This window comes from Lethenteron reissneri, chromosome 36, assembly GCF_015708825.2.
Source record: "Lethenteron reissneri isolate LAM-NWPU_2019-01 chromosome 36, ASM1570882v1, whole genome shotgun sequence".
NCBI classification, from domain to species: Eukaryota; Metazoa; Chordata; class Hyperoartia; order Petromyzontiformes; family Petromyzontidae; genus Lethenteron; species Lethenteron reissneri.
The window spans coordinates 3,245,106-3,269,657 of NC_083814.1; the positions used below are offsets into that span (position 1 = coordinate 3,245,106).

General features: G+C 44.9%; 1 protein-coding gene across 5 annotated transcripts in view; it reads left to right on the top strand.

Moving 5' to 3' along the window:
* The window catches only part of LOC133351022 (Golgi integral membrane protein 4-like), a 45,751-nt gene that overhangs the window by 6,583 nt on the left and 14,616 nt on the right, over nucleotides 1–24,552 (top strand). For all 5 annotated transcript variants that reach the window (XM_061565899.1, XM_061565900.1, XM_061565902.1 and 2 more), the window contains exons 2-8: nucleotides 11,182–11,256; nucleotides 13,633–13,682; nucleotides 16,217–16,270; nucleotides 18,418–18,568; nucleotides 20,078–20,160; nucleotides 22,861–22,944; nucleotides 24,352–24,498. In XM_061565899.1, coding sequence (XP_061421883.1) covers nucleotides 11,182–11,256; nucleotides 13,633–13,682; nucleotides 16,217–16,270; nucleotides 18,418–18,568; nucleotides 20,078–20,160; nucleotides 22,861–22,944; nucleotides 24,352–24,498 — 644 coding nt within the window. The remainder of the gene's footprint in view (nucleotides 1–11,181; nucleotides 11,257–13,632; nucleotides 13,683–16,216; nucleotides 16,271–18,417; nucleotides 18,569–20,077; nucleotides 20,161–22,860; nucleotides 22,945–24,351; nucleotides 24,499–24,552) is intronic.

Below are 24,552 nucleotides of genomic sequence, written 5' to 3' on the forward strand. Positions count from 1 at the left end.
TTACCGAAAGACCCAAAGAATATGAATTCCTCCAGTCACGAAAGCTTTAAGTCCGTATGGCTGGCCACTGTTGACTTGACACAAAGCAAGTACGCATTTTATGTTGATTCCAGAGGGATGGTAGGCTTCGTCATCCTCTAAACGGGGTTTGAACTGTTAATGTAGTTGAGCTGCGATGTACAGTTTCACCAAAGTGAATTGAGCCAAGGGGTCGGTGTAGACTTTGAAATGCATGCGACTTCATCCGTGTAATATTTCACGTGATCTGGTGTATGCACAGCTTAATCCAATTCACACTTAGTTTCAGCAACGAATTTCAAAGGCCTATTTTTGCCAACACTTGAGCCCATTGAGCTGCAGGGGAGTTAATGTTTCACGGAAAGGAGTAAGGCATCAGTTCGTGCTCGTGTTATTTTGATTGCTTAGGACGAACGGTACTGTCATGGGGTGACTTTCTGCTGGTTTCGAGTCCTGTATTCTAAACTAAACAAAAAACATTAATTTTACCAGGTAAGGCCCACTGAGCTATATACTGTAGCTCTTTTTCAGAAGCGACCTGGCCACAAATGATAGCCCAACAAAGTGGATTATCACGTGGACATTTATCGCAGCCAAATACTCTAAACGCATGTTTCAAAATTAGGAGGGGAAAACCGGAGGACCTGGAGAAAACATCCACGCGACCACGTAGAGAGAAACATGCAAACTCTAAATATACAGGCGTCAGGGTTGGGATCGAGCCCACGACCTCCTGCATACCCCAGGTAAGGGAGTTAACATTTCGCCACCGAGAACAGGCAGGGGCTTGCTAACCGGATCTCTGCCAATGTTAAGATCATGTTGTTTACAACCAATACACGTTATTTGTCTGTGTAACGCGTTATGACTGAAAACATCAGTTGGTTTTAGAGGTGTTTTGTCTCTTTTTTTACCAACTGGAAATTGAAGAGGGGACAATGCAAGGGGAGACAAGGGGTAGAGGGGGTGGTAATCCATTATGAGGATATCTGCCTCATGTCTGCACCTCCGATTAGCACGGTTGGCTTTGTACGGTGCAAAAGAAGTTCTACATACATACATTTTGTGTCGATGACAGGGAAGGAGCGTTCATTTTTTTTTATGTTAATCATCTTTGAATGCGATTCTTTGTCGTTGGTATAACCGAAGAGTTTGTTTTATCAAAGCGTGCATCAATGTTCATCAGTAACGCCGTCTTACATCCAAAACGATTTCAAGTTTAGGCTGACGTTCCATACAGTACTTAATTTCATCTAATACATTTTTGTTCATTAAAACATCTGCGTTGTTTAAAAACACCCCACATGTGTTTGACTTGCTTCCGTAAACAATTTCAGTTTTATGTGTATCGTCCGGTTGTCAGATGTTGCATAATCACGTTATGCAAATGCTTGATCAAAATGATTGGGCAAAATGCTGTGCCATTCATGGAAAACACATTCCTGCGGAGGGAGCTGGCAGGAACGTTGGGTTGCTCGGTCAATGGCCAGGGTCAACGGCGGCGTGGTGTATTCCGCAAATATGCCCGACTGTGAGGGCGGGCACAAGCCGGCGTGAGTAGGTTAAACGTTGAGTTTTATAAGGGCACCACGGGGTGACCAGCCCCTCCCCACCCCGCCCCTCCCCACCCGACCCTCCCCACCCAGCCCCTCCCCACCCTCCTCACCCAGCCCCTCCCCACCTTCCCCTCCCCACCCAGCCCCACCCCACCCTCAACTCCCAACCCAGCCCATTCCTCCCCACCCAGCCCCTCCCTGCACGATGGACGGACGGACACAATAATCCCCTGTGGGCTGGTGGAACAAGTGGGTTCCTACCAGTATAACATTCTCTCATGACAGTGTTGATGTGAATATTACATTGACACACAGCAGCCACATACACACACGCCACACACCATATATGAAGGTCATCGAATGCACGTTCATATACATTTATTCGATGTATACCAATATGTTACGATGCATGCACCTTGCATGCTGATGTATGCCATGTCTATAACAATACAACAGTCAGTACAATTGTACAATTAGAATGAATTAAGCACCTAAAGACATCCTGTTTCTCTTTACCACGACCTATTAATCAAGCACATGTGTTGCATTTATACAATGCACTCTTTTATCGAAAGCCAGACCCTGGCTATACAACTCTAGCCAATCTGCCACGTACCGATTGTGTGGGAAGATGTCACTGTGTGAAATACAGTGACATGAGCTCATGAATTGGAATCACCGGTACACAAATGATCAGTTTTCCATTGTGCTACGTTAATGTCACAACAGCCAGGGGCAATAGGGGGCCTATGGATCCGTTAGGGGTCTTATTTACATTTTATTGTGGCTTTAAAAGGTGTGATTTTGTAACTTATTACCCGTTGTCAAAATACAATCATAGTGTCTGCTCGAGCATGCAATGGGGCAGCCCTTACCACCTCTAGTGTCTCTGAGCCAGTGGGGGAAATTCCACATTCTCAGTTCACGAAATCACCGTTTGAGGCGCACAAATCATTACATGTTTTAACTTGATTCAGATATATTTAGTTTTGAATACGTAAAAAAATGGCCTTTTGGGACAATGCATTGCTCGCTGAAGATTGATACAATTGCACAGTATTTTCAGTTCCTTCAGAATTTTTATTACAACTAACGTGTCAATTTATTTTACACTGAAGAACTTGTGTGTGGTCTTGGATTATCCGTGTCCTGTAAAATCTCACACGTGCAAACCTCATTAATTCTTCGACGCAACTACATTTTAATGGGGAAAAAGTTAAAAGAGGTTCGCACTCGGCTGCTTGCGCTATCAGATGCACGTTCTTAGGAGCACGTGGGTCATGTTGCCAAACGCGCAACAAACACATGAAAGCCAAACCTGTGTCCGTGATTGCAGCAGGAGATTAGATTTCGGATGATTAGCGTCAAATTTGCATTCAACTTCGCGGCACGAGTGAAGGCTTTGAGAGTCGGCATGAGAATGCCGTATGACGGTGGTTTGTTCGGTGGTGAAGCAAGAATGCTGGATGTCCAAGCCGGCACGGTTTACATTGACCTGTTTCTCAAGTTTTTCTGCTACCGACACATGTGCTCGCCATTGGAATGTGGAGTTTCCATCACTGAACTACGGCCAGAGATGAGTGCCGCAACATAGATTTATTTTGTGTTTAGTCAATGAGCTACAATGTTAAAAATGTTTCCAGATATTGAAGTACAGTGCGCTGAGCAAATTTTATTTTCTAACAAAGCTTGATATTAAATTTTGATTTAAAGCTTTCGTGACTGCAGGGATTCATCTTCTTGGTTCTTTCGGTAAAGTCACGTAGAAGGGAAGTAATAAAATAATAAAAATAAAACATAATAAAATTATTCTCACGACGTTTCGGCCACAACGCAAGCAGCCGCTTGATATTCTGAGAATGTGCGGGTGAAGTTAAAAATTCAGTTTGCGGCTTTACTTACATGTGACCTCACGCGTGTTAACCAAATGGAATGCACCTTTGTTGGAAGCCAGCATGAGTGACTGTGTGGATAGACTGGCCCCTGCTCCTGGAATGTGGAATTTCCATCTCTGGATCAGGCACGCCATTGGAGATGAGCACCACTTAATGGAACAGACAAAAACACTGCCTTGACTATTTTTGCGATCAAATCTTATTCCCACAACACGGTTACTTCATGTTGAACACGGACATTTTTTTCTTGCCTATAAAAATGTGGCCTTCATGGGCTCAGTTGAATGGATCCATTATAGGACGAGAGTTTGTGCACAGAGTTGAAAAGGAAAAGGCTCCAGTTGCGTGTAATTCAACAGCGGCCAAAGACATCAAACTGAACATTGCCCAAGCCCAGTGTATGTGTTGTATATACATCTTCTAAAAAAGGGACAATGTTTTGACTTGTGCACGTTGTCATTATATTTAGTTTCATCACCGTCTGCGCTCGTAATCGGTCTCCCTGACGCGCCGCTAAAGTGATGATGAAATGAAAGTGACCCCCTGGGAATTGCGGGCGATTGTTCCCCAGCCGTCGTGAAACTAGCCTGCACGAGCTGCCTTCAGGGTTTCTTTCCATAGAATCCGCTGGTTTTTTTACGTGTGTGAATCTAAACAAGGCATTATACCACCGTAACCCACGAGTTAAAAATAACAGCAGAAATAGCCATTGGTAGTGCAGCAAATGTCTGTGCGGCATAAATCACATGCACAGCGTGCTCGTTTATTATCGTGCCCTGAGGCTTTTAGGCTTTCTGTGTGCCCTGTGCGGTTTGGCGATAGCTGCTGCTGGATACATTAAAGCTAAGGGTTCATTAGCTAATGAGTTTAGCCTGGTAAAATTAAAGCCACATTTATTGGATGAGAAGTGGGAGAATTAAAGTGCTGGTGATGAGCATTAACACTGCCGTTTTGCCAACTCCTCTATGTAAATAAATGTTCCACTGATTGGTTATTACCATTATTCTGATGTGAGTGAAAATAAAAAATGGCACAACAGCACTAATTTAAGCGCACTCGGCTTCTGCGATTAATCAAAAGCACAAGCCCCGTGCTCATGCCTTGACATTGTGTGCTTAATATACCACTTCTGAAATGTAATTAGAAAATGTTAATGATGGTAACTTATTCTGCCGACCGAGCTTTTGCGAAAATTGGTTTTCTGGATCCAGTTATTTTTAAATTACTTTTTACGTTATGTATCTCTAACTGTACCATACTATGCATGCCAATGCTTCCCAGTCAATTATTAAAATGAACACGTACCGATGTTTCTTAGAAATCGGTGTTAAAGTTGGTGTCCTGTATTTGGACAATCAATCATTGGGGTTGCACTTGTTTCTGTTTTAGGCCATGAACCAGCATTGTATATTCCACATTCCTTTGACACAAGCCAGTCTTTCCATACACAACCTCGGTTTAATTTTGTGCAAAGTAGAAATTAATTTTGGCTGCAAGCCCGTGTAAATATCTGAGTGCATCTAAACCTCGAAATAGAGTGCATTGCTTTCCAAGGAAGACCTGGGGCTTGTTTGAGTCAAAATCAGGCCTTCGCCTGTAAGTCAATCTCTCATCTGCAGAGCTGTGTTGCCATACCATGATAAATGATTATGTTTACGTTTGTAACCGAGTACAGTGACATGTTGTGGAATTCTGAAGAAAAAAAATACACTAGCACCGACCTTATTTTAATTCCTCTTTCACTGACACGGACTTTGCCTGTAGCTGCAGGTGTGGTGCATTGCCTGTCTGGTGAAGATGGATGTTGTTTTTTTCGAGATTACCTTGTCGGTAAGTGGTGGTGGCACAGATGCTTAGCATGGCTTTAGAGATGCGCATATGGGAGTCCTTAGAAAATCTGACGGCAAGAGGAAAAACACGCGGGTTAAGGAGGGCACACGACATTTCCAGATATCTCATTTGTTTATAGGTGAACAGAAATAGGAAAACCATCGTATACTGGGAGAATCATTTGGGAAGGCAGAGATGGGCTGATGAGGTAGGAATGTGGAGTTTTTCTTGGGTCTCGTGAGTATTCGTTGGTGCTGATGTGCATCATTGGTCTGAAGCCGGTGATGGAAATTCAGCATTTTTTTGAAAGTGGTCACACTCTACATTGGGTGACCACTGTTTATTTCCTTCAAAGTGGTTAAACGTGGAGTGTTCCCATTATGAGTGGGGTATTATAATTCATAGTCTTAATATAATTTAGCCTGGAATCCTCATTGAGTCTCAATACTCTTTTTAAGGAGAGTTCTGCATTTATATTTTTGGCCAATTCCCTCATGGGAATTTTGCATAAATATAAATAATTATAAAAAATAATTGGTGACTAATATGTTTTTCTTTTTTGCATACAAATTTATTATCTCTGCCCCTTGACATTTAGCTGCATGGAGATGGCTAAGTTGGAAGAAGATTGTATCTGCCAAATAATTTTAACTTTTTTAACATTATCGGCGGGACTTTTTGCAAACGTCGGTGAGTTGTGTGCTGGGTCTGTGCTTACTTGGCAGATGAATGGTGAAGGCAGGCAGCGTTTACCGTTGTGTAATGCCCTGCCTGCTTTGGCATCGGGGCACTTGTGGAAACAGCAACTTCCCTCAGTGAAATTGCATTTCTTTTGGACAAGGAAGCTGACATTTTGGCTGCCATTCATTGCATCCCAATGTGCTTCGTGATGTCTGTTTCCCAATTTCTTGAACTAAACAGGTCACAACTTGTCCCACTGAAAGAAATTAAATAGTTTTTTATAACTAAACTAAAACTAAGCCTTTAATTTTACCATGTATGGCCAGTTGAGCTGTATTGCTATTTTTTAGAAGCGACCCAGCTGACAATGATAGCTCAACAAAGTGGTGTATCATCATCATGTGGAAATGTATAGCAGCCAAATACTCTAAATGTATGTTGCTTCTAAATGTGGAGGGACCGGAGAAAACCCCACACAACACGGGGATACAATACGCAAACTACAATTGTACAGGCGCCAACATCGGGATCGAACTCAGGACCTCCTGCATACCAGGCAAGGTAGTTAACATCTCACCACTATGGCACCCGATGAAGCTTGTACGTTCTACATAGTTAAATTGCTCGCTTCGTTTATTGGGTCGTTTTCAATGCGTTAGATAAAACGTCTGTGGCTGATACATAATTAAATACAGATATTTGGTAATTGGGGAATGACATGGTAATGTATTGGTTGTAATACAAGTGAGTGAGCTGCACGCACACGTTACACTTACACAAGATGACCCATCTAACACATTGCACCAACCTGCCTTATGCAGCAACAGGCAACAGTATAGATCTCGTGATGTATATCAACATTAAAAAAAAAGTTGTATTAGTTTCTTCATCCAAAAACATCAAAGTCAATATCATTCTTGCAACACGTGCAATGCTGCACCACATTTTGCCAAATAAAATGCAAAACACAGTCCTTGCTCTGTTATGCATGAATGTGCTCTCATTCACATAAACGAAACCTTCCTTTTTTTGAAACCTGTTATTCCTTAGGAACCAATTTCTTTATAAAGCCGGCTTCAAAACGGGCGTGATCTTGGAATATAAAACATGTGTGGCGTTTGAGCAGTGCTGGCATCAATTACTATATCATGCCGCTGCTGGAGGCTTGATCACGTTTCTCCTGGTTTCTTGGAAAAGTCTGCAAGGTGTGTGTGTGTGTGTCTATGGTGGGTCGTGGGGGGGGTGCAGGGTGCAGCTCCTGGAAGGTAATTCCCAGTAAGGTCTCACCGTACCATGTCCCATCCTTATTCCTTCACCTTTATCAGGTCCCAGGTCAAAGTGTTGAGGGCCCAACTCTATGGTTGAGCTGGGCCGTAGTGAAGGGGCAGCAGGTGAGGCAGTCTGTGCCAGGCCTCGTGTCCTAGGGGGCCTCACAATGAGCCGAGGTTGGCCTCAGAGGAGGCCACGATTTTCCCTGGGCCTTCAAAAACGTGTTAAACTATAAAGCTTTTAACTATTTTTTTTATTTACCAGATATAGCCCACTGAGCTTTATCAGAAGTGACTTGGCCACAAATGATAGCCCAATGAAGTGGCTTATCACGTGGTAATGTATAGCAGCCAAATACTCTAAACGCGTGATCTTGATTTTAAATGTGGAGGGAAAAACCGGAGGACCCGGACAAAAATCCATGCGACCATGGGGAAAGAGACACCGCAAACTCCAAATATGCAGCAAGCGTCAGGGTCGGCATCAAACCCGTGCCCTTCCTGTATACCAGGCGAGGCAGTTAACATCTCGCCACAACAATCAAGTTATAGTACCGTATTGTAAAACGCAAAGCAAATTTGGTCAATGGGCCTTCTTTAATAATATATACTGTTGACATACTGCATACTGTAATTCAAACACATTTACAGTTTCTTATATACACCCTGTATACAAAACAGAGCATAATACATACCTCGCTATTACCATCACTCTGCATGTTTACACGACTATTATAAAGCAAAGGGTAATTGCATATCCATAATTATGTCATTATATCCATAATATGACATCTGGAGAATATGTTTTAGCATATAAACATTCTTTGTGAAAAACCTGAGCAATGTCTCATCTTTCATGGTAAATAACAGAGGTGAATCAGAGGATGTGGAGAAAAATCCACGTGACCACGGGGAGAACATGCAAACTCCAAATATACAGGCGTCAGGGCTGGGATCGAACCCACAACTTCCTGTATACTAGGCGAGGTAGTTCACATCTCACCATCGTGGTGCCCTTTTAGCGGCCCTGCAAATGAGCATTCGCCATGGCTCATGACCACTGGCTACCCCAAACCCCATTCTCGATAATTCCATATTACCTTGCTGGGGCCAAGTCTTATTTGTAAGCCGATCACTGTTGACCTCCCATAGCAAACCCCCGAGAGGATGATGGAACTGAATTTGAGCTCGTGGCTTTTCCATTGGGATTCAAGCTCACTATCACAGTGCAGTTCTCCATTGGCAGATGCTCATCCATTATTGACAGATGGTACATTATTTGATTATATAGTATTTAAGCAACAGTGGGTAGGCAATGAGAGATGTGGGTTTATATCTACTTCCCGGCTGGTGTTCTTTGGGAGAAAATGGAAACTACATTTTTATTGCACTCCCCAACATGATTTTTTTCGCAGCTTTTATTAAAATATCCATACATTGCAAACTATACTATACACACCGACGTGGGCCAATATGGAGCAATGTTTTCCGGAAATATTTATTTAATCATGCAAACTATGGTCCAGTTTAAAACTTTCTGAGTCTCAATAGTAAAATGTGGACTCTCCAACAGGCAGTACTCTGCAGATGAGACTTGGAATGTTTAAACTGGTCCGGAGTTTATCTTTAAACAAATGTGGTGGAATACATTGATCCACAAGGCCCATAGGCTGATGGACTACAGTGTTATATTATCCACAATAACGTTTTTTTTGGGTTAGATCGCATCAATATTAATGTCGTTAAACCCACCACCATATCGCACAATGTCATATTTTTCGTTTGATTGCGAAGGGCATTTCTACAAATGAGACCTCAGTGAAAATTTCAAAATCTTCTGAGTATTCCTTACTATTTGGTGATTGTGCTTTGGCAGTGGTGCACAAATGAATAAATAAAAACTCAGCTGTGAAAAAGGCCCATTTGACCTTCATAGTATTATATACTTTTTATTTTTAAGTATTACATTCTTTTTCTCTATAAGGTAGTGTTATTGACAAATGTGCGAGTTCTTTTCTCATATATGCTCATAATACATGTAATATGTTGTTTTTCAGTTCACGATATCTGTATATTAAAATATATGACTCATTACATGGAATATGACCGTGTGGATGGAAAATTCCTATGTTTTATACCATGGCATTTATGAGCATTTTTCCAAAAAGATGAACAAATTCACGGTCCTAATCGGTTGAAATACTTTGCTCATTTCAAAATCACTTCATGGTTATGCTCATAATTATGCCCATATTGAATAGCAATACTACTATTGGTATTGCCCTTTTGTTAATCCACTGCTGGATGAAGGCCAGCCAGCACTATATCGTTATTGGGGTTTGTTTGACCATACTTCACCACGCTGGTCAGCGCACGGGTTGGTGAAGTGGACACCCAGGACAAACAGTTCAGATATCGCTCGCCACTTACATTAATCGTGGCCGGGCATCCAATTTGGGTCGCTGGGTTAAAATAGCTCGGTGCACTATCCACTGAGCCACCCGCTCTTCCCACCACCCACATCCTTAAAAAGTGTCCGAAATGCTACATCCAAAATCGTGGAACTGCCCTTATGTGATTTAATTACGGTGGACCTTGAGCTGAAAGTGTAGCATGATGATGGATGATGCCATTTTTCAGCATCGTATTGGTTTTGTGTAGCCGGTGACCTCGTTTCGGGAAGTCGAGCGGTATGAAACACAAGCAAAGACGCCCGCTGTCTGCTCACACTGGGGGTGTGTTTGGGTTCACTTTGTACATGTGACATTCTTGCAAAGGAATGTGTTGGAGATGTAGAGACTGCCTGCCCCTGGGGGATTAATTTAATTCGAAACTCGTTTAAATTAAACAAGCGGCAGAAAGCTCTTAATATATCCCTGGAGATAACACGCGTGGGAGGACTGCACAGGGAGTTATGACTGTGCTCGCAGGTATTTTATTCTTTAGGGATCTGACATGCTGGCTTGAAGGAGTACGCAACTCTACGACTAAATAGCTCCTAGTTCACGGATGCTTACCCAGTAGGGATGTAATTATTCCATCAATTACATTCATAGTTGAAGCCACTCCAGGCGCTTAGATGGGCTACCGCCATGGACAAATTATGGATTGTCATAGGGCTGTATTTCAAACCTGCGCTTCACGAGGAAGCTGAGCTATTGCAGCCGGTTTCTTTAAAAAAAAACTTGGCAAGCCGATTGCTTCCAAGTTTTTTCCCCAGCATATTTCTTGAAGAGCTTCATTGCATCGTGTAAGACTTGCACCATAGAAATGGTCATTGTGATTTTTAAACCCTGGGCAACGGCGTGTGCATTGGGTTTCTTGAAATGAAAACATTTCGCGTGGCAATAGGAATGATGACATGATCCAAAAAGAGAAACACGTCATTGCTTGCAAGGCGACGTTATTGCCTTTTTTTCCCAAGGTTAGTTTTTTGAGTGTGTAACTTTTGAAAGAGAGAAAAGTTGTACTTAAATGTTCGTAGAGGAATGCATATCATGGGACCTTTTTTGGCAGTATCAAGGTATGAAAAACAGCTGTGGTTAAAGAGGACATCGCAGATAAGTTTAAGCAGGAACAAATCACTCAGACGTTTTCTCTCAAAGAATACACATTTGTGGTCATAGCTGTGTTTATGGCATTGTGTACATGTATCCCCTCGCAGGCTATAACACCTGTTTTATTCATGGTGGTGACCACTCCACTGTTCGGGCTCAAATCCTGCATAGTTCCTGAAATATGATGAGATCAGGCACATTTCGGGTGATTTGGGCACATGTTCATGACTTAATATTTATCAGAAATCGTGCCCAAGATGTTGATGTTTGTTGTGGCTTTGATGTGATTGAGATGCACACGTGTTTTCACGGGCCTGGCTAAACGATGCACAGAGGTTGAGTGGGCTATGTGAACCGATATGTGTCTCTCCCGCAGTGGTTTACGAGCATCGCTCCAGGCTGGAGAAGTCCCTGCAGAGGGAGAGGGGTGACCACAAGAAGACCAAGGAAGGTGTGTATGCGTGTGTCTGTACAGTGCACTCAAAGTGCACCTAGCTTGGCACATGCGCTGTGGCGACAGCACCGTCACTTAGGGGCAAATGGCTACAGTGCACATGATGCATACAGTGCGTAGTGTTTGCAGCAAAAAACAAATAACACGGCTTGGCAACCAGTGGAACCTCATTTGCCAGTAACAAAATATGATAATTGTTTTTTTACCTTTTTATCTGGCAAAAAAACTGGCATCTTTTTTTAATGACTCCTTGTAAAAAAGGTGTCAGTTTTGTTGCCAGATAAAAGGGTAAAAAACCAATGATCATATTTTGTTACTGGCAAATGAGGTTCCAAATGGTGTGAATGCTTACCTCCAGCTCTCATACTCTGATGGTTCATTGTCCTTGAGTTGTGCACCTTTTGGCGTCATCTGGTCCAACACCATGTGAGACTAGGCTCTAAAGAAAGCTGTCTCGGGTGTGGACCAATCAATTTCAAGGACAGTGCATACATTATAATGTATGCACTGTCCTTGAAATTGATTATAGTTATGTTTTTTGTTTGCATTCCGACTGCAGGTATTGTGGTCAATGCAAACATGACTCCTTGTAAAAAAGGTGTCAGTTTTGTTGCCAAATAGAAGGGTAAAAAACAATTATCACGGCTTAGCAAGTTCAAATTGCAAAGCGTGATGCACAGAGCATACTTGGGCACGAGGGCCGCGTAGCATGGGAAGTAGGCATGTACCGATCCGCTCGACTGAACTCTCCTTCCCTTATTATCCCTGTCTCATTCCAATGAATTGCCATGATTGTGGTCAAGATTCAACTGAAGCATCGGTTTTATTTTGTCATGTGCTATATTGTTTGTACTGTCTCATTTATAATGCCTGCATTTCCTGTGCCGTTTCCACTGTCTCCTATTTGTTCCATCTTGTTCAAATAAACATGCAGCATACATTTGTACACGTCACTCGATGTATTTATCGTAACCGTAAAAAAAGATTTGCCGATGAATTGAGAAATCATGACATGTATCTCAATGTTTTGTGCATGCAGCAAGGCACGTGTGGGACAGGCTGCAACACGCACGGAGGGGCGGCACGCACGTCGCTTAGAACGCAGCGCTAGGCCACCGATGCTCAAACATGAGACGGTCTGAGTAATGGTTTGCACAGCAAGTTGTTATCCAGTTTTGGAAGTGAGACACACCCAGAGCAAATGGGCCCGTCGGTACTCGTGCATAAATACGCGCACCATACTGCTTGCTTCCTGGCCCACACAGGCATTTGTCTGGTTACCGGAGACCGATCGTCAAACGAAGAATAAAGAACACACGGGATGGGCCAGGCATGCCATGGGGGTGGGGGGGCACCACCGCCGCAGATAGCGCGACTCGTGACGCATGCACGGAACACGACGTGTGGCAGCAGACGACCGCCTTTGATGAATTTGGCAGCACCGTGCAGGCGGCTATTGGCACTCACGGCACGAGCCAAATGCATGGGGAACATTTAACCGCAGATGTCCAGGCTGGACGTTTACAACCGTGAACATTTTTCTTATTCTTTAAGACTGTCCCCACCTTGCCCCCTTCCTCAAATGGTTTGTCCTCGTTTGACACATGTAATTGCCATGTCTGCTGGAGGTGCTGGTTTCTACCTACTTTGCACATGACTGGTTCGCTGATCAACAGTGACAAATGATAGCAAACCCAACACTGCGGTTACAGCCTTAAATGAGTACCTGGTGCAGTGTGCAAGCATCACTACTGGAGAGACAAAGACGGTCGGGCGTGGTGCTGGTCATCATCCCCTCGTGCCGTTCTGACCTTCGTAGGCACTCACTAACAGAACTTGCCCCAACATTCATCTAAGGAAAGGTGTCGCTCGTAACGGCAGGTGCAACTGGGCAAGACAGAGTCTCTCTACTCAAACGAGCAACAGGCCAACAATCAAGTCGCTTGGTGACCCTGAACCAGTGGCAGAACTTCCACAATCTCATTACAGGGTCACATGTTTGTATAGGACTACAAACAAATCTGTATTCAATTTCATGACCCCCAAGGGATGCTGGGTTGCATTTACCCCTGAACTTGAATTGAACTCACAGAGTTGTGCTTGTGCATCAAGCACTCTACCCGAGCACCACACCAGGCCAGTGGGCAGGTAAGTGGGGTCATTGAAATGCCGTAGTGCTGGATTTCAACCTTTGTGAATGCAGAGTGGATCGCCAGTCACTCGGATTAGAGAGCATAGCTCCGGTCCATTACGGCATCACTTACCCAAGGTTACAAAACTGCTGCAGTAAAGCTCAGAGATTGCAGCCTTAGCGGGCGTGTTATTTGTGCCAAGGATTATCTGATTGAGGTTTTTTTTCTGTTTGCAATGCAGATTTTCTGCTCTACAAGCTGGAGGTGCAGGAGAATCTGAGCAAGGATAAGGTACTGCACCCATAGTGTCACACACCGACCACTCGCCTCCAACATCCCCTGCTGCTTTAGTGATTAATTTCGTGGCTGCTTTCTAGTTGTATATAAGCACCAGTTGTATGGAAGGTTGGGCCAAACTAAGCATTGATTATATCATGTATTTTTCCTGTCATTATGTTTATATGAGGGTGGAGTGGTGGGCACAGTGGTGAGCCCACTTTGCTATGACACCCAGAGGACCTGAGTTTGATTCCCAGCCATGGTTCACTTTAGTGGTGAGTGATATATAATTCGGTCTTGGGCTCCCACCTTCACAAACCCCCACTGACCAATGTGGGGAAGTAGTGGTCAAACATCCTCCATGACTGACAACGGTGCGGGAAGACCTTCATCCAGCAGTGAATTAACAGAGGGCTTTAAACCATCATATCACATTCCTAAATCATAATTATTGTCTCTAAATTGAAAACGCATTTCTTTAGAACTGCTTTTTGTTGTCCTCCCCCCAAAACCTCCGATTAGCACGGTTGGCTACGTATTTTTGTGAAAGAAGTTCAATATACATATGGCTATTAACGATGGTTTGGTAAACCAGCGCACACACATATGGCTATTAACAATGGTTTAGTAAATCAGCGCACACACATATGGCTATCAACGATGGTTTAGTAAACCAGCGTACACACACATGGCTATTAACGATGGTTTAGTAAACCAGCGTACACACACATGGCTATTAACGATGGTTTAGTAAACCAGTGTACACACATATGGCTATTAACGATGGTTTAGTAAACCAGCGCACACACATGGCTATTAATGATGGTTTAGTAAACCAGCGTACACACATACGGCTATTAACGATGGTTTAGTAAACCAGCGTACACACATATGGCTATTAACGATGGTTTAGTAAACCAGCGTACACACATACGGCTATTAACGATGGTTTGGTAAACCGTGTTTTGAAAATATATTGCCTAGTGTTTTTTTAATTACATCAGTACTGAACAATATGCTGAAGCATGTTTTATCTTCACCAGGGCACACTAAAAAACAAAGATCCCCCATGTAGCCTTCAACAGACTGTTGGGGCAAGTGCTGTTAGAGAGCAGTGCAATCATTCTCTTGGAAACTCGGTTTTGCTTTTACAGCAAGTTTAGCTGTGGTGTCATACAGTGCACAGCAGAAGAGCCACATCCCAGCTGGTGGTGTGGAGTACATTCACACTTGTGGACAGCCTGACCCACGGGTAGCGGAGGTGGATCCTGTAAAGGTTGCTTGAGGATTGGCGTGAGGCAGGGATATAATCAGGCAAGGAGAGAGTTCAGCACACGTGTGAGTGTGAATGCGACTGTCCTTATAATGGGAATGCGGGGAGTGGTGGTGCAGTGGTTGGCTCACTGCACGAGGAACCCAGCAACTCGAGCGTGACTCCCATTCATGGCTGGCATCAGAGACGATTATCTGAACTGTTGCTGGGCCTCCCCTAGATCGACTCAGCCTCACAATAGTACCAGGTGTGATGTGTACACATTCCCACTAGGGAGACAAAGGTGGCCAGGCATAGTGCTGGCCACCCCCCCCCCCCCCTTTGTCTGCTGTGCTGGCATTTCTTAGGTACTCGCTCACAGCACTTGCCCCAAAAGTCTTTTCAGGCTATACGGGGGATCTTTGTCTTGTCTATAAAATGAAACGTTGGTAAAATGCATTAGTTATGCATGACCGCTAAACATCAGAGTCTGGAAGTGTGGGTCACAATGGTGCTAAACTTGACATTATACCCAGATAAGTACACGCACAAGTAAAACTGAATGTACTTCTTTTGAAGTGCAAAATATATGACCACGTGTTCTGGTTTTATACCACACATTACAATGTTGGCGAGCGAGCTGTAATTTGTTTTGTTGTTTCGGTTCTAATTGGTCCATTTATTTATTCATGCTTAAAAATAAGGAACCATCGTGTGGCTTTAGGGACAAATGTCATGATTATTTTTGAAGCTTCTCTCTGCTTAAAGTAAAGCATTGGGGTGGCTTTCATCTCGTTAGTGGAAATTCCACATTCCCATGGTGTGGCCAGTCCCTCCAAAGGGCAACCATTGTTGAGTTGACTTCCCACAAAGTACAGACAGTCCCCGGGTTACGGAAGGGTACGGTTCCCGAGAGCCATCGGTAACCCGAATTTTCCGTATGTCGGAAACTGTAAAATGTTCCCCCGTAATCACGATAAATTTCATTTACCTTGATCCTAGTAAAGTTCGAGTGGCGGGCAGCCTGACGCCTCACTCCGCGGTATTCATCCGCAACCTAAACGCGCTATACTACTTGCGCTTACGTAACTAACGCAAACATTTCCAGGTACCGAATTTTATTTCACATGATTTATGGGAACATTTCCGTAAGGGTCTTCCGCAATCCTGGGACTGTCTGTAGTGGTTTGGATGTACGTTATTATTTTAATATTAGGTTTTATTTGTGTGTTCTACTCGTGCTTACCACCGTGTGTGTGCGCGTGCGCGTGTATCCACATGTTGTTTTCAACAGCAAGAATCATTGAACAGATACAACTCGCTCAATGCCCAGCACCAGATCCTCAAGGTGAGCCATCTCAGACTGGTGAGAAAGCGAGACTAACAAACCGGCACTGCACACCTTCAGCTCGCATACACGGACAGCCCTTTGCCAATCCGCTGCTGGATGAGGGCTTCTCTGTGCCATGGGCGTCGAGGAGGCTATTTGTCCCTACTTTACCATGCTGGTCTGTAATCTTCCAAACTGGACAACTCGGCCAATTGTGTCGTGAAAATATAAATAAGTGATGGTCATTTTCAAGTGGCTCACTCTTTTCTTCTGAAAAGAGACACGATTTTGAATATCTCTCATATCTCTCGCGAGTTTCATGACTATCAACATTTAAATAATTCCTGAAAAAATACATTTACTTATCTGCTCCACTAATTGTTTGTCGTGTAGCTCAGCACGCTCTATTTTAAGCGTTTCATGTTAAAGCTGTTTAAGGCAACCAGCCGCTGGCATCGGATGATAAGAACGGAAACCATGCATCATGCATTGTTTGGTGAAACGTCAACAAGCGTGCCGTGTTTCCATGACCACTGAGAACTGCTGGCTTGGTTACTTGAACCAGGCCGGACCAGGCTAAGTGCCATATTCCTACGGTAGTTCGCCTGAGCCAAACCAATCAACAAGGAAGGATGGGGCAGGCCCGGCTGCCTGGTACGGTTGAATAACCATGGCGCTGCCACTTTCACACTGGCCGATCCTGGAACCACTCGCGATAGCTCTGGGTGATCGGGCAAGCAAGTGGCGCGCGCCGTGATGTAACTCGCTTGGTTCAACTTTCCAGCCACTGTCCGCAGTCAAAATGCATGGCAGAAGATGGTAAAATGACCAGATTTTTAACTAGCAGCACGGTAAAGCCCCATCCAGCCGGACGAAGAGAGGAGGGGTCCTGGTCCGGATAGATGAAGTCTGGTCAGCCACGACTGCATTTAAAATGAATGCGGGGGAAAAAAACGAAATCCCTGTACAGTGTGTTTGTCGAGCCGGTATGTAATAAATATGAGTTTGTGTAGTGTATACGCGTTGGGTGTGATTGTAAAGACCAAAAAAAAAGTACGGTACGTATGTGTGTACTGTGCTTGTACTGGTCGTTATAGCCAAGGTACCCGAGGGTATGCTGCTCTCCCCACTCCTCCCTCATCCCCCACTACTCGGCCCTCCCCATAACCTCTTCCCACCATCCTCTACAGCTCCTCCCTTGCCGCTAACGTATTACAATATAAGAACATTTAATCCAGTTTCATTTAAAGTACATTTAATATAGAATTTTGTGGTGCATCTTATTATGTCTTAACATTGTAAATGATGTCGTATGTAAATAATTGTGTGGTATTTGCTATGCTCTGGAATTTTAAATACATTTATAGATTTTTTTAAAACTATTTTCTGACTTGGTCCGGCTCGGTGGGAATTCAAATAGCCAGGGTCTGGCGAGCCTGGATCCTAATGGAGTCTAATCGCATGCATGTAAACATTGATCTAAGTTTAAAGCAAACGTTTTGTTTAAACAAACCCTTCCTGACCTCCATCCCCAGCTGCAGTTGGCACGGAGGGTAAAAAGGCTGGCGGTGGCCAATTGTAGAGCAGTGATTGAGGCCCACAGAGGGCACACTTACCTAGGCCTTGGTGATGCTGCTGGGCCAGACCTGGAACTATTGGGTTCCAGTGGCCGAGGATACAAACCTCCACACCTTTGTGTGCTTGCTCATCTGGAATGCCAATATAAAACAACAAAATGTGCACCTATTGTTCTCTTTTAGCCCCCCCCCAACACATTCCATTCATTGGCCCCTCCCCCTCCTCCCCCCTTAACTTGTATTTAAGAACTTGTATCTTGGTATTTTGCCTCACTTGATACAGTAAATCTAGCTGTGACGGTCCCACCTGATGACGGAGACTTGTGTTGCCTCCGAAACATCGCGATTTATATTTTTATTTCTATTATTATTTCTCTAATTTTTATTTTATTTATTTTCACCTACGTGACTTTACCGAAAAAACCTAAGAGTATGAATCCTTGCAGTCACGAAAGCTTCAAATCTAGAATTAATGCCAATATAGCCGGTGGACTAAACATACATGCATGATACGCATAGAAAAAGAACAAGGGTTCTGCTTATATAACGCCACGACAAAACATGTATTGTATGCGTAAACCACAACAGTCGCAGCACGAGGAGCTGAAGCAGCAGTACACAGACATCCACGAGCAGCACACGGTGCTGCAGGAGACGCACGAGCGAGCGCTGCAGCGGCACCAAGAGGAGCTGGGGCAGCTGCAGCAAGACAAGGACACCGAGATCAGCTCCCTACACCGTGAGCCTCATCTTGTCCTGCCCCCCCAACCATTCCACCCATGTCTAAATGAATTGTCTAACGCTTGACATCTTCCACGGTGGACTTGTTGTTGTCTGGGCTGAGCGCCATCGGCGACGGAGTGTATAATTGAGCCTAGGCAGGCGGCTCCTCCCAACATTTTTGAGCCAGGGAACTGCGGCACTCTGAAAAAAAAGCTTCCCCGTTTGAGAGCGTTCGTTCGTGTGCTCGTACCAAGTAAATAAAAACTCGGGTCACCCGGTTTGAAGTTTGAAGGCAAAGTGCCACCTGCTGTACTGCCAATTGAATACGAAGCAGTCGAGTAAATACAATGTGATACCACCCCTATCCCCTGGCTCATGGGTCTCACATTACCTATGCCTTCAATATATTATGGACCTTACCCATGATAAACTGACTGACCGGCTGATATTCCCTTCCACTGCCAGTACCATCCATTCACTGTCCTTTACTCAGCACCTGCCACTCAGAAACCATTCCACGTACATAGCAGCACGTATGCGGCACATTACACACAGGGTGCAAAAACATCTTGATGCAGCACTTTGCGTCTCGCAGTCCTGTTACTTGGAACCCTCCGCCCAGTTTGCCGTTGCTATGCTATGTCCGGCACCCTACACCACAGCACGTGGGCCCCTCGACACAGAGCACTTAGCACTTTTCTCTTCCATAACTTGTGTTCAGCGCTCTCTATCCCATTCTATTTACAGCTCTCTCTACTTGGTACTTTTACACTCCCGCACCTGACATCTGGAAGTGAGTGTGTGGTACGAGGGTGTGTCAACAAACACTGGCACTTAGCAAACAAAGGTGGAGTGGTTGCAGTGTCCCCCTCACCACTACCCTATGCTGGACACAGAGCTTCAGATGTCAAGCAGCGTTTGCATCAGGAAGTGCGTTTCCCTCCCCGCTGCATTTCATATACTGAATCCCCGGATGGATTTTGCTCCTTGGAGGCTGGTTTGATGGAGCCCAGATGTAATTTTAGCAAAGGAGTAGACACATGAGTGGCTGCTGGTGGCCACATGGTGCCATCTACGTGTTTACATGTGCTTTGTGCACATGCGATCCATTTATTTAGGGCTCCCCCCCCCAAAAAAAATTATATGTGCCTGTTGTCTCTGTTGTTTGTCTCTCTATGTGCCTCTGTGGGTATTTGTTTCTCTGCCCCCCTGTGTGTATCTTTCTTCTTGCTGTCTTTGCCTCTCGCTGTCTTTCCTGAGCGCCCCTCTTCCCCTCATCTGCACAAGGCCTCGCGTGACGTTGAGATGGTACCGTGGCCATGTGACAAAATTGCTTGAATGTGTCCCCGACAATCGACCGTTTTGTGCTTTGCGTTTGAATAATAAAGCTCCCTTTTTCGCACTGCGCTTGCTGCTTGTTTATGTCCTTGGCATGCTGCAGGGGGCACGGCGGGTTTCACACACAGGTGCTTGCTCGTGCCGTTGCGTTTTTAACGAGCGGCTCTTTGCCCGTGTCGCCATGTAGAAAACATGTACAAGCTGCGGGAGGAAGGCAAGCAGCTGCGCAAGGCTCACCAGGACGTGCACAATCATCTGCAAGAGACCCAGGTGACAAATTTTTTTTTTTTTTTTTACTCGGGTAAGGCCCACTGTGCTATATAGCCTGCCCACAAAATGGTGGCTCAGAAGCGAGCCAGCCACAAATGATAGCTTCATGAAGTGGCTTATCATGTGGAGATTTCTAGGAGCCAAATACTCTAAACGCACGTTGTTTCTAAATGTGGAGGGAATTACCCGGAGAAAAATCCATGTGACCACGGGGAGAGAGCATGCAAACTCCAAATATACAGGTGTCAGGGTGGGGGTATCGAACCTACGATCTCCTGTTTACCAGGTGAAGTAGTTAACATCTTGCCACTGACTCTGGTCAGACACTGCATGCACTACAGTAAGGGTTGGTAAGCAAATACAAATAAGTAATATTTAAAAAAAAAAATTTAAACACGCTTTAATGAAATGTACCGTATTAGTAATGGCAAAACTCCACGACTCCAGGAAGTGGCCCCGAAGCTTGCCATAACGTAAGGGACCGTGGTGATTTACAGCCAACGTCAGTTGAGCGTGGACAATTAGACCCAAGCCGAAACATAACATATTATTTGTATTTTTTTGATAGAATATAGTATTGTCATCAGTATGACATAAATATACCAAGTTTGCAGTCTATACCACATTGGGAAGTGGGTTAAGATTGAGTTACAAGATTTGAGGATACGACAACAACAACAGACAGTGAGTTAATAGAAAGTGTGTAAAAAGATTGCTTAAAAAAAAATATATATATTTTTATGATAGCATATAGTATTGTCATCAGTAAGACATAAGTATACCAAGTTTGCAGTCGATACCACATTGGGAAGTGGGTTAAAATTGAGTTACAAGATTTGAGGATACGACAACAACAACAACAGCCAGAGTGAGTTAAATAAAAGCGTGTAAGGTACACTGGTGTGATCGAGCAGTTGATTGCATGCTGTAAGCTAATGTACTGCATGTTGAACTTCTTTCGCACCTTAGACAACGGTGCTAATCGGAGAAGGACAACTAATTAAACACAACGAATATAAACACAACGTCTCGTGATAGTGAAATTCCCATTGCGAATTGTTCGTCCTTTTGAAGAGGACTAGTGGGTGGCGTCACGTCACACTCGCCCTCGGAGAGAGTGGCGTCGCAGAACGTGACGTCAGGCGGACCTTGGGGGACGGTGACGTCATGTCCCCCGGGGGGTATTTAAAGGGAGACCCGGGACGTAACCGGGGGTCGTCGAGGGTACGAGTTGGGACCCGGGGTAGGTGATCCTCACACGAGGCTAAGGGAAGCCACTCCACCCGACCGGCCGAAGTCGGTTGAGCCCCAGGCCGGTGCAGGGAGGAGAGCCGAGTTAGCTGGGGTTGTAGGATTCCCAGTTCCCTGTCCTCTGGGGAGTTCTAGGCGAGGGGGTTCTTGTTAGGCGTAAGCCTGTCACCCCTGTTAAGCGTAAGCCCTTTATAAACGCGGCGTGAGCCCCGACCAAGACCTGCCTCTTGTGTCGTAAGTTGCGCCGCAACACTTTTATCCTTTACACTTTCTATATTGCATGCACGGATCCAGATTTACAAATTAAAATAAACAAATCCCTTGAGATGCGGTTGTGTTTAGATGCTATTTTAATATAAAAACTGGACGCATTCATCAGTAACACTGTGGCCTTAAAATTAAAATATATAATAGGCGATGTTTCAGTCACTGGCCATTCTTCATTGCACATACAGAGAAGCCAGAGGGGTAGAGTGGATGAGAGTGGAAGCCTGCATTGTACAATATTGGGGCCTGATAATAAATGTAATTTGTTGTGATTTTAGAATGTGTGTTAATGATCTGGCACTGTGGAGCCATTAGATTGACAGTTTTCTGCATTTACCTCTGAGGTTAACCCCCCAGTTAAAGAAACGCTGCATGTCCACACCTCTGACCTCTGTAGGCACACCTTCAAAAGAATGTTATGCGCACTGTCTCACTTTTAACGTGTGCCACACCCACTGGTGATAAGCCCCATTCCACTCTGTCATGTTGCCTGCAACAGAGCCCAAATATGTGCCTGAGTATGTATGTACGCGTGTAAACGTATCGTGCGGGGAATTCGAGTGAAGTGGATAGCGTGCCGCGCTACGAACCCATTGAGGGTTTTGATTCCTGCTCGTGACCAATAATGGTGAGGAATATCTGAACCCTTCCTGGGCATATCCTAGGTTGACTCGGCCTTCAATTAGTACCTGGTGTGGTATGTGAACATGGGACCTGGGGAGATGAGGGTTGCCGGGCGTGGTGTTGGCCACCCACCCTCTCGTGCTCCATGCTGGCCTTCGTAGGTGCTCGCCAACATAATTTCCCCCAAAAGTTTATTAATGGCTACATGGGGGGTCTTTGTGTCTGTAAATGGAAAGTGGTAATGTAGTGGTTAGCACACTGTGTTAGAACCCAGTCGTCTGGCCTCAGCTAACAGTCCTGATTATCTTAACTGGTCCTGGGCCTCCCCAAGGTTAACTCAACCTTAAATGAGTACCAGGTGAGGTGTGTAATCATCAGCAATGGGGGGTATGAAGGCGGCTGAGCGTGGTGCTGGCCACCCACCCCTTTGTCGTGCACCCTGCTCGCTAACAGCACTTGTCCAAACAGCCTGTATAGGCTGTTAACGAGGGGGATCTTTGTCTTAAAAAAAAATAAGTATGTGCATGTGTGCATGCATGTTTCTCTTTCCCCTCGTAGCAAAATCACAACAATCTGCTGGAGCAGCATGAACAGCTCAAGGACACCCTCCAGCAGCATCAGTCGCAACTGGCCAAAGCGCAGGTGAGCAACGTCGCACGTGTGGAAAGGGCACCTTGTTATTTATTTTTGTATTTCAAATACGACATCAGCAAAGTGGGGTCATTTGCTGCTGGTGATGTGGCCACTGCTCCCATCACATGCTAGTGGACAAGCCAAAATAGGTGCTCGCTAACAGGACTGTGATGGTGTTGGGCACCACGGTGGCGAGCTGTTAACTCCCTCGCCTGGTATACAGAGAGTTCGTGGGTTCGATCCCAACCCTGACACCTCTATATTTAAAGTTTTAATGTTCTCCCCGTGGTCGCATGGTTTTTTCTCCGGGTCCTCCGGTTTTTCCATCCACATTTAAAAACATGCGTTTAGAGTATTTGGCTGCTATACTTTTCCACATGATAAGCCACTTCGTTAAGCGATCATTTGTGGCCAGGTCGCTTCTGAAAAAGAGCTGTATAGCTCATTGGGCCTTACCTAGTGAAATAAAAATAGGTTATAGTTTTTATAGTTGGCCTGAATCGGGTAAACATTGTGCAGTTGTATTTTTAGTTGTCTTGTGTGTGCAGGACTACGTTGTGGACAGCAGAGGGCATTTCAGGAAAATGCGTTTTTGTGTTGTACTTCCGCTGCGCGCCTTCATGATCCCACACTCACCAACATGGTGAAGTTTGGTCAAATGTCCACCACGACCCACACTGTGTAGGGAGGACCTCGTCATCCAGCAGTCGACTGATAAAAGAGCTGTACACTTAAGTGTCTGTGTTTGTGTGTGCAACAAGTGGGGAGCGGTGGGGTAGCGGTTAGCTACAAACCCAGCAACCCGAGTTTGATTGCTGCTCACGGCCAACACCAGTGACAATTATCTGAACTGGTTCTGGGCATCACCTAGGCCGACTCAGCCTCAAATGAATAGCTGGTGTGGTGTGTAAACATCGCCACTAGGGAGACAAACACAGCCGGGCATGTTAGCCACCCACCCCCTGGTGTGCTGTACCAGCTTTCATAGTTGCTCACGAACAGCACTTGCCCCAACAGTCTGTTAAGGCTATATGGGGGATTTTTTTTATTTTTTTGCAAAAAGTGGTGGTGCATTGGTTCACACGTGCCACTCACATCCCAGCACCCGAGGTTCAATTCCTTGGCGGTGTACATCCATGGCAAAGAGTATCTGGACCTATCTTGTGCATACCGTGAATTACGATTACTTTATTGAGTTCCTGGTATGGTGCATAAATACGGCCACTGTTGAGACAGATGAAGCTAGGCATGGTGATCTGCCACACGTTGCTTGCCATGCTTGCCTTATTAGCACGGTTGGCTACCTATGGATGCGAAAGGTTTTCAACATACATACAGGTGCTCTTAATACGCTGTAATACTGAGTGGGGAGGATCCCCGTCATGTTCCTTGCGTGCATGTGGTGCCTGAGCACAGGTAGAAGTGCGCGAGTACCAGCAGCTGAAGGAGACTCTGAATAAGATGCCGAGCCTCATGCAAGGGGCGCAGGGCGTGCAGGCAGCCGACTCGGGGCGCAAGGCGGTGGCCGCAGAGGCGGTGCAGAGGGACCGACGGCAACCTGACGTAAGGAAACAATCCCCAAACTCGCATCTCCTGTGACGGTAACAATAATGGTGG